A 17,247-nucleotide genomic window follows, 5' to 3' on the forward strand; every position below is an offset into this window, starting at 1 on the left:
AAGAGACTGTCTTTATTGTATGTTCTTGATACCTTTGTTGAGGATCAATTGACTGTAAATGCATTTATTTCTCGGCTCTTTTCTATTCCATTGGTCTAGGTTGCTTTTTTTTGTTTGTTTTTGTTTTTTAATGCCAGCAGTGTGCTGTTTTGCTAAGTATAGCTTTATAGTGTACTTAAAATCATGTAATTTGATGCTTCCAGCTTTGTTCTTTTTGCTTGATTGGTTTGGCTATTTGGAGTCTTTTGTGGTTCCGTATGAATTTTAGGATTTTTGTTATATTTCTGTGAAAAATGCCATTGGAAATTTGATAGGAATTTGAATCTGTAGATCACTTTGGGTGAATGGTCATTTTAATAATAGTAATTCTTCTAATTGATGTACCAGGCATATCTTTCCATTTATTAGTGTTTTTCAGTTTCTTTATCAACATTTTATAGTTTTATTGTACAGGTCTTACACCTCCTTGGTTAAATTTATATGAGTATTCTTTTTTCCTGCCCCATTCCCCAAATTTATGAGTAATTTTGAACCACTGAAGAGCTTATATCATCTGGTAAAAGATGGCACAAAATCTACTAGAGTGTGTAAAATATCAGAAATACGGTCATTGCAAAAAAAAAAAAAAGTGAATGAAGACAGCCAATCTTTATGTCTGCTTTGTTGTAAAACAGTTTTTTAATTGTATTGATATGAAAGTGACTGAAATGCTTTGTTTTTAGCAACTAAATTGATTTTAGGTTTTCCTTTGTAGGTGGATTGGACTCTAAATATTGGAGAGCAAGCACTTGATATATGTATTGTCTCTTTCAATCAGTCAGCATCTTCTGTTTTTGTTCTTGGTGAAAGAAACTTTTTTTGCCTTAAGGATAATGGACAGATTCGATTCATGAAGAAACTTGATTGTAGCCCAAGTTGTTTTCTCCCGTATTGCTCAGGTGTGTAGAAGGATTTTTCTTTTATCTTTTCCATATGTCAAGGCTATGTTATATACATCAGGAAAAGCCAAATTCACACGCATATATTTTAAACATCTAAGAAAATAGTTTTATATAGAACATGTAATGGAAATTTTAACTTTTAAAGTTTGAATACACATTTGATATAAAGCACACATTTGGTTTTGTCAGTCATTTTACTTTGCATAGAATGTCTTGGAGAATTGGCCTCAGGTATACATTTATGCTTTCCAAAAAGTGGCAGTTCAAGATGTTTGCAAAAGAACACCAGATTCTTTTATAAGCAGAAAGGAGCATAGTAATGCCTAATGGAATGACTTATCTGTAGCCAGTGCCCAGTAAAAACCATTAGCTCACTGTGTTAAATATTAATGAAATTCATGCTTTCTTGATAAAATGCAAAAATGTTGGCTGCTATCTACTTATAGTTCCCAAGTCTGTAAAATTATTTTTTTAATTTTTGATATTGGTGCTTGAAGTTGAAAAATACTATTTTATTACTTAAAATAAATACCTTATTAGTTTATGCTTTTCCATCAAGACGTTAGAATTAGTTTGTATCATAAATCCCTTAAAAGTGATATACTATTGCAAATAACTGTTTTCTTATTATCCTCTTTTCTGTATTCAACATACAGTTTCTGAAGGAACAACAAATACTTTGATTGGAAACCATAATAACATGTTGCATATTTATCAGGATGTGACACTGAAGTGGGCTACTCAGCTTCCCCATATTCCTGTAGCAGTAAGAGTGGGCTGTTTACAGTAAGTGATTTAACTTTTTTTTAGGATCTTAGTCTAGGAATTCTGTAGAAGTTTTATGAAACAATAGCAAGTGATTTTACTAGGAATGACAGGTGACATTGTAGTGTGAATGTCAACAATGGAAATAATTTAAAATATAACTTTTATTGGAAAAGGATATAAAAAGGCCTTACTTAGGCTTCATCAATCATTTTTATTTTATTTTAATTCCCAGATAGTTAAGATAAAGTGTTATATTAGTTTCAGGTGAACAATAGATTGATTCAACAATTCCATACATCACCCAGTGCTCATCATGACAAGTGCACCCCTTAATCCCCTCAATCATTTTTATTTAGTATCTCTAGTGAGATATCTTTTGTAAATTAAAGATTTAAAGAAAATGGCTTACCTGATAGATTATTTTTTTTAAAATAGGAAAGGATTTCTTCAAGCATTTGATGGGTTCCATTTAGAGATCAGTTACTATTAGACAGACTATTACACATCAAAACTTGTTTCAGACCTTATTATGTCAAGTGGTGCAGAATTGCTAATGATTATGTATTTAAGACAGTTCAGATTTTAAATAGGACCAATTTGCTTTTAAAATGAAAGATAAAATCCATACCTTAAATTTACAAAATTTATCAAAAATAAGAGAGATGAGACATAACTGTGTAATTTTTCTTGGTTGTCAGTATAGAAGGCAAGATCCTGACTAACCTTTAGCATCTCAGATTATGTTTAGGAATTGAAAATCCCAGTAAATATGTAGAAACACAACTTTCTTTTTTTTAAAAAGAATTTATTTTTAAATAATCGCTACACTAAATGTGGGGCTTGAACTCACGGCCCTGAGACCAAGAGTCGCACGCTCCATTGACTGAGCTAGCCAGATCCCCCTAGAAACTCAGCTTTCTCTAAAGCTTTATAGATTCCCTAGATCTAGTCAGTTCTGCTTATTTAGATAATTTTATTGAAATTTAAAAACCATATGTAGAATTCTTCAGTGGCACCTGTAGTATCTGATCAGTATGACTAATTCTCCCAAATTAAGAGATTGGATGTGTAATATTGTTGAAGCTCAGTGAAGGGTTTTCATATTTGCATTAATGGTTAATCTGAAGCCTGAATATTGGAAAAATGGAAACACCATTTTGAAAACATTGACTATTTTAAAAAGAAGTTTTCTCATGTTTTATGAGAAAATACCATCATATAATTGCTATGCACTTAACATAAATTATAGTTATTTTGTATCTGAAGAAAAATATAAAATTTTAAGATTGGCTTTTACAACATCTACCAGATAGTCTTTTAAGTTCAACCAAAAACTTAGATTCACCAGACATTTTAAATCAGATTTACTTAGAAGGATTTAGAACAGGAAAAACATCTTGCCAGCAGGGCAATGTCAAGTATTTCTCTTCTGGCAGAGTAATTCTTGCAGTAGTCCATATATCCATCCAAGAGCTCTTCTCTTTGGCCTCCCAAGTGACAACTCAGGTGTAAGAAGACAGATCCACACTGATGGGTATGTGGCTCATCTTGGCTTATAGGTTTAAATACTAAAAGCTCATTGTGGTTTTTGTGTGTATGTGGGGCAGAGGAGAGTGATGGATAGAAAGATCTTATTGAGACCATTTAGTTGAAATGCTTATTTTACACATATATTATTTACACATTTCAAGAGTCAACTGTACTCAGAGAAGCTCAAAGATACAGTTTCTGAGCAGATATTTATGGTTAATTTATGGTTTCAGTTCAGATGCATCTTATGAGGTAAGGGTCCAGAAATAACTGAAATTGTTAGGAGTAAAAAACCAAATTTCCATGTAGTGTGAATCAAGGTGCTTATATTCAGAAGTAGTCTGTCACCTCTGAACTTAGGTATTTGTAAGTGAAACTTCCTATTTCTTCTCATAGCTTTTTCAACATCATAATTATAAACAATTAAATGTAAATATTGCCATTAATGATTTTCACAGTTTATTAATATATAACAATAGCTTTTAATTATTCATTGGAAAATTTGTCTTATTTTTATGTACTTTAGCATATATAAGTATAGAGTTAGACTGAAAGAATTTCATTGTAATTTGTATTAGAATTTTAAAAGTGATTATTATTGACTTAGCTATAGTGTATTTATGTTTAGAAGTTATCATTTGAAATTAGAAGCAGTGAAATAATTTTGCTTCTGCTTTTTATTACCTTTAGAGTTAAACTTTTTGGTTGAACTTCCTTGGCTGAATGTGTTTATTTGTAGAGGAAATTGCTGCTATTTTAATATGTTTCTTTTCAGTGAATAAGAAATACTGGATTTGGATCAAGTTGATGCAATTATACTTAATAACAGCATTTTGCTCAGAAACTAAGATGCTTTATTTCCTCCCACTCCCATTTACTTGGCAGTCCAAGTCCTTTACCTTGTTTATTATAAACCAATTATAAATCTGTCTGTGTTTCCTTCTTTCTTTTCAGGGTAAACGGCATTCTTGATTAGAGAGATTTTTTTTTTTTTAGTTTAATTATTTTAATTTTTTGTGTTAAACTATGGGAATGTGATATAAGTGTATAGTTTGTAGTTTAAAGAATAAGAAGAGCACGAATGTGATAATATTCTTTAAAATCTCAGCTATTATTGTTTTCCTCTAATTGCACGAAGTAGCTGTGGAAGCCTGGCCAGTGTCTTAGCTCTGCTGTGGTCAGTTTCCCAAATGGCAAATAAAGATCATCATTTATCCATAATGTTATTCTCTCTAGAGATATGAAATATACCTCAAAGTGGAAGTCTATTTGAATGGATGTTCAAAGTGATAAGAACCTTTCCATACTTCAGCTGGCAACCACAGCCATTGTGCTTTAAAATCTTAACTGCAGCTCGTTTTTTAGGATAAACAATTTGGTCTGGTCTTCAGTGTTTTTCTTCCTAGGCTATATCTACTATAGTAACTTACTATAACCGTCAGTATTTAACCGTTTCATTCTTTAACCTTCTTCGATGTAGTGTTCTTGACCAGAATGTTTTCCTCATTTCTTCTTCGGATTTTCCAATTTCTTTTATCTTCTAGTCCTAACTCAAGTCACATAAATAAGCCTTCCCTCTCTCCTCTGGTCTCCTCTTTCTCTGAATTTCTATATTTATCTTCTGTTGGTGACTGCTGTTTGATTTTCCTAACTCCTCAACTCAATCATACTCTCCTTTAATGTTAGGGACCTTTCTACTTTTGCATATTACACTGAATAATCAGCCAGAAAGCTGAATATATGGTATATGCTTGGTAAATATGTAAAAATAATTGTGATCTGTGCATGTCAGGGGGAGGAATGGTGAAAAGATCTTCTAAGAGCTTTCAGTTGAAATACCTTTTTAAAAGTATGGAACAATTGAGAGTCATAGATGGAAGGCTATTATTTCTTTGAAGACAAACTTATTAGGAGAATTTTCAAATTTTAGAGTGATTTTTTTTTTAAGTTTAACTTTTGGTGTTAATTTGTCATTTCTTTTTTTGTGTGCTTTTAGAAAGGGAACATGGACCTAAATATACACTTTTTCCTATGCTGTATTTTTAAGGATTTCCTTTGTGGCTTAATGGTACACATAAAATTTGTAAATATTGCTGGAATTAAGGTAGAGCATAAATTATGATTTTAGAATTTCTGCATTCTTTTTGGTATATTCCCCTATTAATCTGTTGTAGCTCAGGAGTGGAATGTTAGTCTTTCATTAGTATATTTTTTCTGTCATTTTTTTGTTGAATAGCTAAGCATTTTGGTTTATATAGTCTAGTTCTGTATATTCAGCTTACGTCTATGATATTTTACTTTTTTGGTGAGTTTACAAAATTTATCAATATAAAATTACCCTTCCTTGTCTTCTCATTTAATATTTCTTTGTTTGCTTTTGTTTTGTTTTATTTGCTTTGAATTCAGTTTGCTGTTGTCTCTGCTTTTTTTAATCTGTAATTTTATTTTGTTTTTTTTTAAAGATTTTGTTTATTTATTTGACAGAGGGAGAGAGCACAAGCAGGCAAAGAGGCAGGCAGAGGGAGAGGGAGAAATAGGCTTTCTGCTGAGCCGGGAGCCTGATGTGGGACTTGATCCCAGGACCCTGGGATCATGACCTGAGCCAAAGGCAGACTTAACCAACTGAGCCACTCAGGCACCCTGTAATTTTATTTTGGATGCATCTCTTGTAAACAGAAAATTTGATTGGATTTTTAAACCCATTTTGAAGATCATTTCCCTTTAATCTACCCATTTACAATTGTTATAATCTATATATTTGGTCATTTTTCATCTGTATGATATTCTGTACTTTTAATAGTAATTTCCTTTGCTTTCCATCTCTTTGTGAGTTGGGGATTCTCTGTCCTTGGATCTCCCATGTATTGGATGGTACGTACACATACATATCTCTTTTCTTTATTTCTATTAGTATTTACTTTTCAGTTTTGCCATAATCCAAAAATGAAATGAATCTTTCTCCCCGTGATAGGCAAAGGGTTTAATACACTGTTTCTTTCTCCTTTCCTGTTTTCCCACTCCCTGTACCACCTCCACACACAGGCATGGGTGTACACATGAGCTTGTTCTCACACATATCACCCCCCACACCCACACAGCCTTTGTTGCCATTTGTTCTTTGCTACGGTAACATAAGCTATTAACTATAAATTATTATTGAACTATACTAGTCCTTTTTTTGAGAATGTTTTAAAATTTGTATTCACTTTTTATCTAGACCTATACTAATTTTTGTTATTTTTCTATATCTATTAAATGTTGTGAATCTTTTTATATCACAAATTATAATTTTTTAACTTACTAATTTCACTTCCTCTCTTAATAGGCTAATTTAATGTTCCCAGGAATGGTATAGGGTGTTAATATTTTATGGTAAAAATGTATTGTTACATTTTCCCCTCAGACTTTATTGATGTTGCTCCTTTATTTTTTTAAAAATAACTTTTGTGGAAAATTATAATGGTGTGATTTCTATAAAAAGTATAGAGCTGCACTATTTAAAACTCAAGCAGTATTTAAAAGTGCAAGTAAGAAAACAAAACACAAAAACTAACTGCCACCAAAGTTATCTCAGTCTTACCATCCAGATTTAACATTTGTTAGCACCTGTTAAACATGAAACTGATATTTTTGTCTACAGAGATGCAAATTTAGGCATAGAAGAAAACTTCCAAAGCAGAAAAATATGTTTTTAGTTTTTATTTTATTATTGCTTTTTTAAGTAAGCTCTATGCCCATTGTGGGACTTGATCAAGAGGTGTGTGCTCTATTGATCGAGCCAGACAGGCGACCCCAGAATAATATGTTTTTGAAATATACATTTATTTTATTATATTCTAACAGACAAACGGAATAGATGAAATGGAAGGAATAAATGAATTTTATGTAAATGTTTATTCACAGCAATTTATTTTAGTTTCTAAAAGACGCTTCTAAACAAGAATAGAAAAGAGGTTAAAGGTTGTTATTTTCAATTTTTCTTGTTTTAAGCAATAAGTTTATGTTGGTAATTTGTTACAACAGATATTTTCAGTTTTTTAAAGCTGCATTTCAATGTTTGGCAGTGTCTGTTGAGTCTCTTATTAAAGATAAGGAAAGCAGCATACTTACACTTTCTTCTTCCTCTCTTTTTGTCAAATTGTTATTGTTGGTATCTTATTATCCATTTTGTCAAAGTTTAAAATATTTTCATACATCTTAGTAATCACAGTTTTCACAGTCCTTTCATCCTATCCATATCTAAATGGACTCAAAGCTTACCGCCAGTTTGTTTTATTGTTCCTGAATTGTCTTGATTCACTTCTTGGTTAGTTGAATTTAATCCTCCAATAGTTTTGAGGAAAGCCTCTAAGTCTTCTTGCATTCTTGAGAGTTGTTTATTGCTGTTATACTTGAAGGTTTTCTTAGCTTCCCTCAGAATTTTGGACATTCCATTTGGTGTTGACAGTTGCTGTGGAAAGGTCTGAGGCTGACTTAAATTTATTTGTAAAACTTCTTATTGAATGAATTACTTTTTTTTGCCTGTCTCATATCTAACTTAGTTTTTAAATCCTTAAAGAACTATAAAATTAACTAGCATTATTGACAGTTGATTAATTCTGCATCGGTTTGTTCTGGGACAAGGTGAGAATTGATAGATTCAAGTTTTTATTCATTTCAGGAAAATATTCTTCCATTATAGCTTTGAATATCGGTTCTGCTTTACTGGTTTAGATTTCTTTGTTTTTTTATTTAAATTCAGTTAGTCAACTTACAGTATATCATTAGTTTCAGATGTAGTGTTCAATAATTCATCAGTTGCATTTAACACCCAGTAGTTTAGTTTTCTTAATATCATTGTGTTTTTTTTGAAGATTTTATTTATTTATTTATTTGAGAGAGAGAGAGAGAGAGAGAGCACGCAAGCACGAGCAGGGGGAAGGGCAGAGGTAGAAGCAGACTTCCCCCTGAGGAGGGAGCCCTGTGCAGGGCTCCATCCCAGGATCATGACCTGAGCCAAAGTCAGACAATCGACTGAGCCACCCCCAAACGCCCCCTTAATATCATTGTTATAAATGTTAGCCTTACATCATCTTCCAAATCTAGCATCTATTCATTAATTATTTGTATATATTTTTTCTTTCCATTTTGATTGGTGTGATTTTTTCCATGTCTCTCTATCATGTTCTTGAGTTTGTTTTTATTTTATCTTGTTATTGCTTTTTTAAAAATTTTTATTTATTTATTTGGCAGATAGAGACATAGTGAGAGAGGGAATACAAGCAGGGGGAGTGAAAGAGGGAGAAGCAGGCTTCCCATCGAGCAGCGAGCCCGATGTGGGGCTCGATGTGGGGCTTGATGTGGGGCTCGATATGGGGCTCGATATGGGGCTCGATCCCAGGACCCTGGGATCAGGACTTGAGCCGAAGGCAGATGCTTAATGACTGAGCCACCCAGGCACCTCTCTTGTTATTGCTTTTACTGTGGCTTTCATCCCTATAGCTTTTGTTTAAGCTTTTTCTTTTTTTAAAAGATTTTATTTATTAGAGAGACAGAGAGAAAGAGCACAAGTTGGGGGAGGGGCAGAGGCAGAGGGAGAAGCAGACTTCCTACTGAGCAGGGAACCCGACCTGGGGCTTGATCCCAGGACACAGGGATCCTGACCTGAGCCGAAGGCAGGCGCCTGACCCACTGAGCCACCCAGGTGCCCCTTGCTTGAGCTTTTTAAATAAATCATGTTGATAATTCATTGATAACAGTGGTAACTATTTGTCTGATTTCTCCTTTTGTTTCCTCAGGAAATTCTTGCTGTGGACATTTTCTGCCTTTTGCTTAGGTTCCTGTTTCCTTCATGTCTTTCTTTCACCTCTTTTACTTTTTTTTTTTTTTAAGATTTTATTTATTTATTTGACAGAGAGAGAGAGAGAGAGATCGTGAGACCAGGAACACAAGCAGGGGGAGTGGGAGAGGGAGAAGCAGACTCCCCACGGAGCAGGGAGCCTGATGCGGGGCTCGATCCCAGGACCCTGGGACCATGACCCGAGCCGAAGGCAGATGCTTAACGACTGAGCCACCCAGGCGCCCCTCACCTCTTTTACTTTATTTGAAATTTCTACACATAGGTCCTCTGTTAATTGCTCTGCAGTTATTACTTGTTTTATTTTATTTTGTTATGTTATGTTAATCACCATACATTACATCATTAGTTTTTGATGTAGTGTTCCATGATTCATTGTTTGCGTATAACACCCAGTGCTCCATGCAGTTCGTGCCCTCCTTATTACCCATCACCAGGCTAACCCATCCCCCCACCCCCCTCCTCTCTAGAACCCTCAGTTTGTTTCTCAGAGTCCATAGTCTCTCATGGTTCGTCTTCCCCTCTGATTTCCCCCCCTTCATTTTATTACTCATTTTAAAAATGGTGATAGAAATTTGTTGAAGAATCATGTGGGAAGTGAAGGGAGAGACTAATGAGCTCAGACCACCTGAGTCTTTTCACCTTCTCACTGTGTTTATTTTTTCCTTTGCCCTGGGGACCCATTTTCCTCAGTTTTCAGTGTTTAAGAGGCTGGTCAGTCTAACAGGAGTCCCCTTTGGCCCCCAGTCACAGGCCCTTGGTGCTAAGAATTAGTGGCTGCTGCTTGTTTTCTTATCTTCATTGGTTAGGAAACTAACTGATTGATAAATGCATCTTTTATTTCCACTGTGGTTTTCTGATGTTCCATGTCCTGCATCCCACCTATGCCTTTGGATCCTTTTATGCTAGCCTGGACCTGACCCTCTATTCTGCCTGAGGCCTGAGGAGCATGTGCCAGCTCTTGGCATCCTATTTTATTGTGGGCCACAATTTAAAATGTTTGGCGCAACAGATGTGTCTCAAAATTTGTTAATTGTGATTGTAGTTATTCCCTTGTTCAACTTTCCCTTTTTTGGGGGGGTGGTGGTTGTTATTGTCATACTTTCTGCTGTTTTTGGTGAGTTTTGAGGACTTTTGCTGTGCCATATTTGATTAGAAGTCATTTCTTTATCAGTTAATGTTTATTGTTGTTGGCGAGAGAATTATGGCCAACTTGATTTTTGTTCTGTTATGAGTAACTAGTTCTTTATGTCTGATTGCTTATAGAATGTTTTTCATTTTTTTCTGTAAATGTCACATTTGCTGCCATATATTTGTCTAATATTGTTTTCCTTGATTTAGTTGGGAATATAGTGAATGTAATCTGTTTAAACCATTTGTTTGGCAGCTAAAGAAGGCTTCCTTATGTTTCATCTTTGATTATTCTTTCAGATCTGTTTGATGTTTTCATTCTTCAGGGAAGCTAATACCTTTTGGTTGGCTGTTTATTTTCTGTTCCTTATATATGCCATCTTCTTCCTCATGATTTTCACTCTGTTTCATTTTTTTTTTTTCCTGTTTTTTGGGAGAGTGTCTGAATTTTGTGTTCTTAATCATTGGTTTGAGCTTTTACAGCATTGGTTTTGCTCTTTTTAGTGTGTACCATTGGAGAGTTTTTTTGTTTACTGAGGCAATCTCTTTCTCCTTCTCATGCCTCACACCTTCTGCACCTTTGGTATGAGTACCCAGTGTAGTACATGGCAAGCTACAATTCCCATAATGCACTTTTACCAGGTATGTCTTATTTTGAAACATGTTTATAGTGTTTATTTTGGGACTCTATCTCTGAGCATGTAATGTGCTACTACTGATATCTGTCCTTTACATGGCCAGTTGTTTTATAGAATTTGTTACCCCTGTATGGATTTAGGTGGGTAGTGTAGAGGGGGTAAGGGCAGTGGAATAGTTGAGAAAGGTTCAGGTGAGTAAGGTTAAAATATATTGCTTCCATCATAGGTCAGAATTGAGTAGTAAAAGATATCTGCATAGTTTTATTGTTTCTGTAGAACCTGGGTTTCTCAATCAGATTGAGTCAGGGATTAGGATTAGGGAAGAAGAGTGAAACATCTTCCTATCTTTGTTCAGGTGGTCTTTATGAAGTGAAGCTGGGGTGTGGCATGAGCTAAAACTATATTTTTGGCTTCATCTACCTGGTAACTAGTCTAAATTTCTTTTAGATTCTGGATTTACAATTTATGGGGTTGTTTTCCTCTCTCTTGCTCCCTTTCTCACCTTTTCTAATGATTTTTATGTCTGTGTCTTTGTTTCTTTTCAGTTCCTGCATTGTGATTTTGGATAGGTATTAGAGAGATTGCGTTGAAGGCTGTTGCCATATTGAACTGAATATTTCTGAAGAGCCTTAGGATCATATTTTTAAGTTGCAGAGAAAAATCTGTTTGGGAATTGGATTGGAATAGTACTGAATTTAGGGACTCTTTTGGAGAAATTGGCTTTTTTCCAGTTCTAAGTACCTTTTAATTTCCAAAAATAATTCAGTTCAACGAGAGATTGAACAGTGTAGTGTTTTGTTGTTTTGGAAAAAAAATTTTAAAATAAAATGTCAGCCTTTTTAGAAAGATACGATCCTTGAATGGTGGCTGAGCTCTTGATTTTATACAGAAAATATTACTGTCTTTAGTAATTAGATACCCCACTATCCTCCTTCCCAGTTAATACTTGGTCTTACTTCGTGCAATGCTCATTATAGCTGAATTCTAGTTCAGTGAAAGAATTTATATACTTTCATGAAATTTGACATAGTGGGTTTTGACATTAATATGATTATTTTCCTAACTTTCCCATCTCCCTATCATAATGTAGTATTTATATTGTTTTGGTGGTTTTTAGAACTGTGTTTTTGGTTGTAACTGATGCTTTTGGCGTTGTAATTAAATTAAGTTTATTTAGCTCATTTTACTGTGTTTTAACTATTGAATTTCAGTGTTTTCACCATTATTTTTTCTTGAGAAGTCTGTCTTCTTCCCATATATTTTGTTTGTTTGTTTTTTGTTTTGTTCTGTTTTGTTTTGCATTTTCATTCTATTTGGAAAGTAAAAAACATTTTCTTCTCTGTACTAATAGTGACAAATCAGTTTTAAAGAAACCCATTGTAACTTAAGTGGCATAAGGTTATAATTGGGTTTTTAACCACAAATGTTAAATAGGGTGAGAGAGCCCCTACCAGAAAATGGGGGCTTCACTTGGGGCCTGGTGGGCCTGCTAATGCAACATAATAGTTTATAACTTAAATAAGGAGTTGTGGGGAAGAGAAGAACAAAATTGATTATATTTGCTATTTTTTTTTCTTCCTCTTATAGTTAATACCTCAGTAACCATGAATTGGACAACTTGTTTATGTCAATTGTATTAACGCATTTTTGGAGTAAAATGAATTGCATTATTTTTGATGGTCATCACTACTTGCATGCATATATTTCCATTGTGTGAGGTCAAGGTCTTTCATGAGGTGACCCCCTGATTTTATATTGATTGGATTTCATATTGACTGAACAAGAATTGTGCTTGTAATGCCCTTATCACCATGGGGTTACCCCATAGCTGACACACTGCCTGTGATTTGCTATTACTTTTATGAACTGCAGTATTGCTACTTTAAGTGTTTTATTCACATGGAAAAGATTTGCAGTCATCTTATCAATAAATTAAAAAGATGTATCTTTGTCGTTATTTGTCCATTGGGGTCATAACCCTCAGAAAAACTCTCCTTATGACAATTAGAAATCTTTTGCTTGGTCTCATGTTTTCATTATTATTTTATTTTTTATGTAATAATGTAGAACACAGCATCCCCCATTCTTGTGAAAAGTTTAATAGTAATTACAGTTCCAGATTATTTGACTTTGTTACATTCCATAGTAAATCTGTTTAATTTTCTTGCCAGAGGTTTTAGAAACACCAAATAGCCAAGGATAAGGAGTTATGCTTAGAATGCTAGTTGGGTTTGTATTTTTCTGTTTTATAGATTAAATATTTTAATGGTAGAATTCTTATTACCATGTATTTCCACTGAAAATTTTCTCTAGATGTACTGTCATTGAGACTGTGAACTTCTCTTAAAAATGAAGTTCTCAATCTCAAAGAAAATAATCTCTATGGAAAAGTGCCTTTTTCTTAAATAATATTTTATTTATTTATTTGAAAGAGAGACAGCAAGAGTGAGAGAGGGAACACAAGCAGGGGGCGTGGGAGAGGGAGAAGCAGGCTTCTCGCCAAACAGGGAGCCGGATGCGGGGTTCGATCCCAGGACTCCCGCATCACGACCTGAGCCAAAGCAGACGCTTAATGACTGAGCCACCCAGGCGCCCCGGAAAAGTGCCTTTGTGTTTTGGATCTGATTCTCTATCCCATGATGGATATGGGAGTTAATTTCATAGTGGATATGGGGGTGGGGGAGTCAGTTGTTCACTAGAGTTGTAGCCAGCAGGAAAGTATTTTGCTTTTCACTAGTTAGGGTGGGTTTTGCTTTTTAGTAAGCACATATCTTCTTGACTCTTTGGTTCTGGGAGACCTTTTGTATCAGGTTGGTGACTTGCTTTCATCTCTCTTGGAAACCCATGCAATTTTATGTAATCTCTCCTCACTTCAAGAAGAGGGAGACAAACCATAAGAGACTCTTAATCTCAGGAAACAAACTGAGGGTTGCTGGAGTGGTGGGGGTGGGAGGGATGGGGTGGCTGGGTGATGGACATTGGGGAGGGCATGTGCTATGGTGAGCGCTGTGAATTGTGTAAGACTGATGAATCACAGACCTGTACCCCTGAAACAAATAATACATTATATGTTAATAAAAAAAAAAAAAGAATTTTGGTTTCAAAGATAGTGAGGGTTTTTTGGTGTGTGTTTGTGGTGTGTGTGTGTGTGTGTGTGTGTGTGTGTGTGTATGTGTGTGTGTGTGTGTGTGTGTGTGTGTGTTTAATATCTCTCTTTCCCAATGGGAAAAGGTTATGGTTTTCTAAGTTGCTTACTGGGGAATACAAAAGGGAAACAAAGTGATTTTTTTCCCTAACATTGGGTTTATATGCTGCTGCTAAGAACTTTGGAACTTTGGATGGACTTAGTTCCTTTGCCTATTAACCAGTGTATGGCCTATTTTTGAAACTCGCTTCGGCGTACAAATCTGGGTTTTTGCCAAAATAAAAAAATATGTTTGTCAATGTATAAATCTTGCTGTGTAGGCTGAAGTTGGATGACTTAAAATTAGAATCAATTGTTATCTGAAAGAAAATGCAAGAAATACAGCAATATTTACTGCCTGCTGTGCACTGACATCTTTGCATCGTTAGGATCTTAAATCTAAAAAGAACTGTTAGCTAATTCAAAACTTTTGACGTGTTTAATGTATCAGGTTTAATAGTTTAGACACTTTTACTAACTCCCTACATCTTCAAAAAACAGATTTAGGAGAATGTCAGTATATTTTTTTTTTCATTTCAAGAGAACAGAATATTAACTAAAATTGATAAAAACAAGGTTAAAAATATGATATAGTCAAACAATCATGTCATCATTTTAAGTCTCTTTTGTAACTTTAATTTGAAACCTTTATTTTTATTTATTAATTTTTAAAAAGATTTTATTTATTTATTTGACAGAGAAAGACAGAGCAAGAGAGGGAACACAAGCAGGGGGAGTGGGAGAGGGAGAAGCAGGCTTCCTGCGGAGCAGAGAGCCCGATGCGGGGCTCGATCCCAGGACCCTGGGATCATGACCCGAGCCCAAGGCAGATGCTTTAATGACTGAGCCACCCGAGGGCCCCTAATTTAAAACTTTTAAGTAAATCAAATCTTACTTGGTAAAATAGGGCTTTATTTCTCAATTGTCTGACCTCTATGATCCATAGGATTTGCTACTGAGCAGATAGGAGGGTTTGCATATATTCTAAAATGGAGATCTGTATTCAGTGGTTTTCTTACCTGTAGACAGAGAATATCTACTGCCTTTTGTTCATTGCACTGCATTTTACTATTTAAAATAAGTGTAAAATAAAAGCAGTTAGTACCTGCTTTATTGATGTACTTAAAAAAAGCAGATATCCATATACTTGAGTGTATAATATTTAAACTATACAGGAAAACTGTACTAATTCAAAGTTAAAGTGTTTTTTTGTTTTAATTAAGTAAAAGGTGACAGAATGCCATTATTGAATATTAATTCATTAATGTAGAGCCTATGTTCTAATTAGAGTATATGTTCAAATCTTGATAAGGCTTGGTTAGATAAGAACTTTGCTTAGTGCAGAAAGATTTATTATCCTTTTTTCCCTTGTAGTTCATCAAAAAACATCTTTAATTTTCAAATGACTTGAGAGTATTTTAATATTTGTAGGTAGTTAGCATATATTACATATTATGAAGATGTTTTAGAGCATGAACTGATTATCTAATTAGTACTGTGTTCTTTCACTGTAATACTGTTCTAAGAGTACAAATAATAATAGCTAATATGTATTTCACATACTGTGCACCAAGTACCATTCTAAGTGCTTTGCACATATTTATTTAATTCTTCTAAGAACAGTTACTACAATTATTACCATCCCTATTTTATAGATGATGAAACTGAAGCATAGAAAGATCAGATAACATGCCCAAGAGCATAATTAAACACGTGAACTACTCATTATAGTGTAAGTGGGTAAGTGTTATTAATAGAGAAAAGCAGAAAATGATAGGCATTTGAAGTGTTTAGTCCACCATACTGCTAGAAGTAGATGTCCCAACTCTTGTGTTTCTACTAAAAAAACTCTCATACCTTTCCTTTCCCCAAAACAATTGCTTCCCTTTCAGATTAGTACTACCCAATATTCAATCTAATGAGAAGCACATTATTTGAAGTTGTAGTGGTAAACATCTGAAAAGCCAGAAAGCAGAAGCCTAAAACAAGTGATTACTTTTGGAGGAGTGGAAGAATCTGGATATGTTCTCTAAATATTGGTATTCCAAAAATAAACTCCAGTCTCTGGAAGAATAATAATACTGCCAAAGCTCTTTGATTTAAATCTTCAATAGTTTAGGTATATAAATAACAAAAATCTTTTGGTATAAATGAAAAATGAAAGCTAAATTAGTAAATATTTTAACTAAGAATAGTGTTACAGAAAATTATTCCTTTTTTTATTTAAAGGGGAATTGTGGTTTATAAATTAGAAATTACTAGTATTTCAGTAGTCAAATACAACAAAAAATAGTACCTTTTGCTTTTGGATGCAGCATTTTAGAATGCTATTTTTAGAATGCTTTTATCTTTCATTTATATTTATTTCCAATACCAAATTTCCCTCTTCCTACATATCTTAAATAAGTAGGTACAGTTCGTGTTAATTGAACATTTAAACATTTTTCTTAGAAGGAAAATTCTGATTTGGACCACATGATTTATATTTAGCAGTGAATTTTGCAATAATTTTCAACACTTAGGATTATAAAAATTCTGTATTCCCTTAAAAAAATTTTGTTAATGATGGAGCAAACAAATATGATTATCTGTAGTTCGAAAAAAACATTCTGAACTTTCCAGAGTGTCAGCTGTGCCCATATAGTGTGTATGTAACATGGGGCTCATGTATGAGTAAATAAGTAGCAGAAACAGTTTTTATGGAAGCAATATTCAGAGTACTTAAAGTTAGTGGAAATACATGAAAAATTAAAACACAATCACATTGGGACTAATGGAGGAATGGAGTGAAAAAGGTTATCTTACCGCTTTTTCAATCTCTGCAGGCTTCCAGGTGGTAGGAAACGCTTTGTTCTTCCCTCCAGCCCATCTGTTGTTCTTTAGCATAACTGACATCAGCACAACTACTGCAGCCATTAAGTGTCACCCTATAAAAATGGCAAAATTTAGAACTTACTACACAGTTCTATGGAAAGAAGATTATAAGAATCAAAGTTATATTTTGTTGAAAGATTCGCTCTTTTATTTTTTATTGTTTAGTGTGTGTGACATAATGGTGTGATAGAAGTAATGCCCAGGAATTAGAACAGATTTCCCTCACTTGAGATGGTGTAGACAATTTTTCATGACTTAGAATTAAACATAGGGATTTCTGTATGTTTCATGGGAATGAATTACTTATTGAGTAAGGGAGATAGTATATGTGATTTGCTGAACCTA

General features: G+C 34.1%; 1 protein-coding gene across 3 annotated transcripts in view; it reads left to right on the forward strand.

Moving 5' to 3' along the window:
- Positions 1–17,247, forward strand: part of BBS9 (Bardet-Biedl syndrome 9) — a 464,828-nt gene that overhangs the window by 117,072 nt on the left and 330,509 nt on the right. For all 3 annotated transcript variants that reach the window (XM_078059433.1, XM_078059432.1, XM_078059434.1), the window contains exons 8-9: positions 755–938; positions 1,598–1,727. In XM_078059433.1, the coding sequence (XP_077915559.1) occupies positions 755–938; positions 1,598–1,727 (314 nt within the window). The remainder of the gene's footprint in view (positions 1–754; positions 939–1,597; positions 1,728–17,247) is intronic.

The sequence above is a fragment of the Halichoerus grypus genome, chromosome 12 (genome assembly GCF_964656455.1).
Source record: "Halichoerus grypus chromosome 12, mHalGry1.hap1.1, whole genome shotgun sequence".
NCBI lineage: Eukaryota > Metazoa > Chordata > Mammalia > Carnivora > Phocidae > Halichoerus > Halichoerus grypus.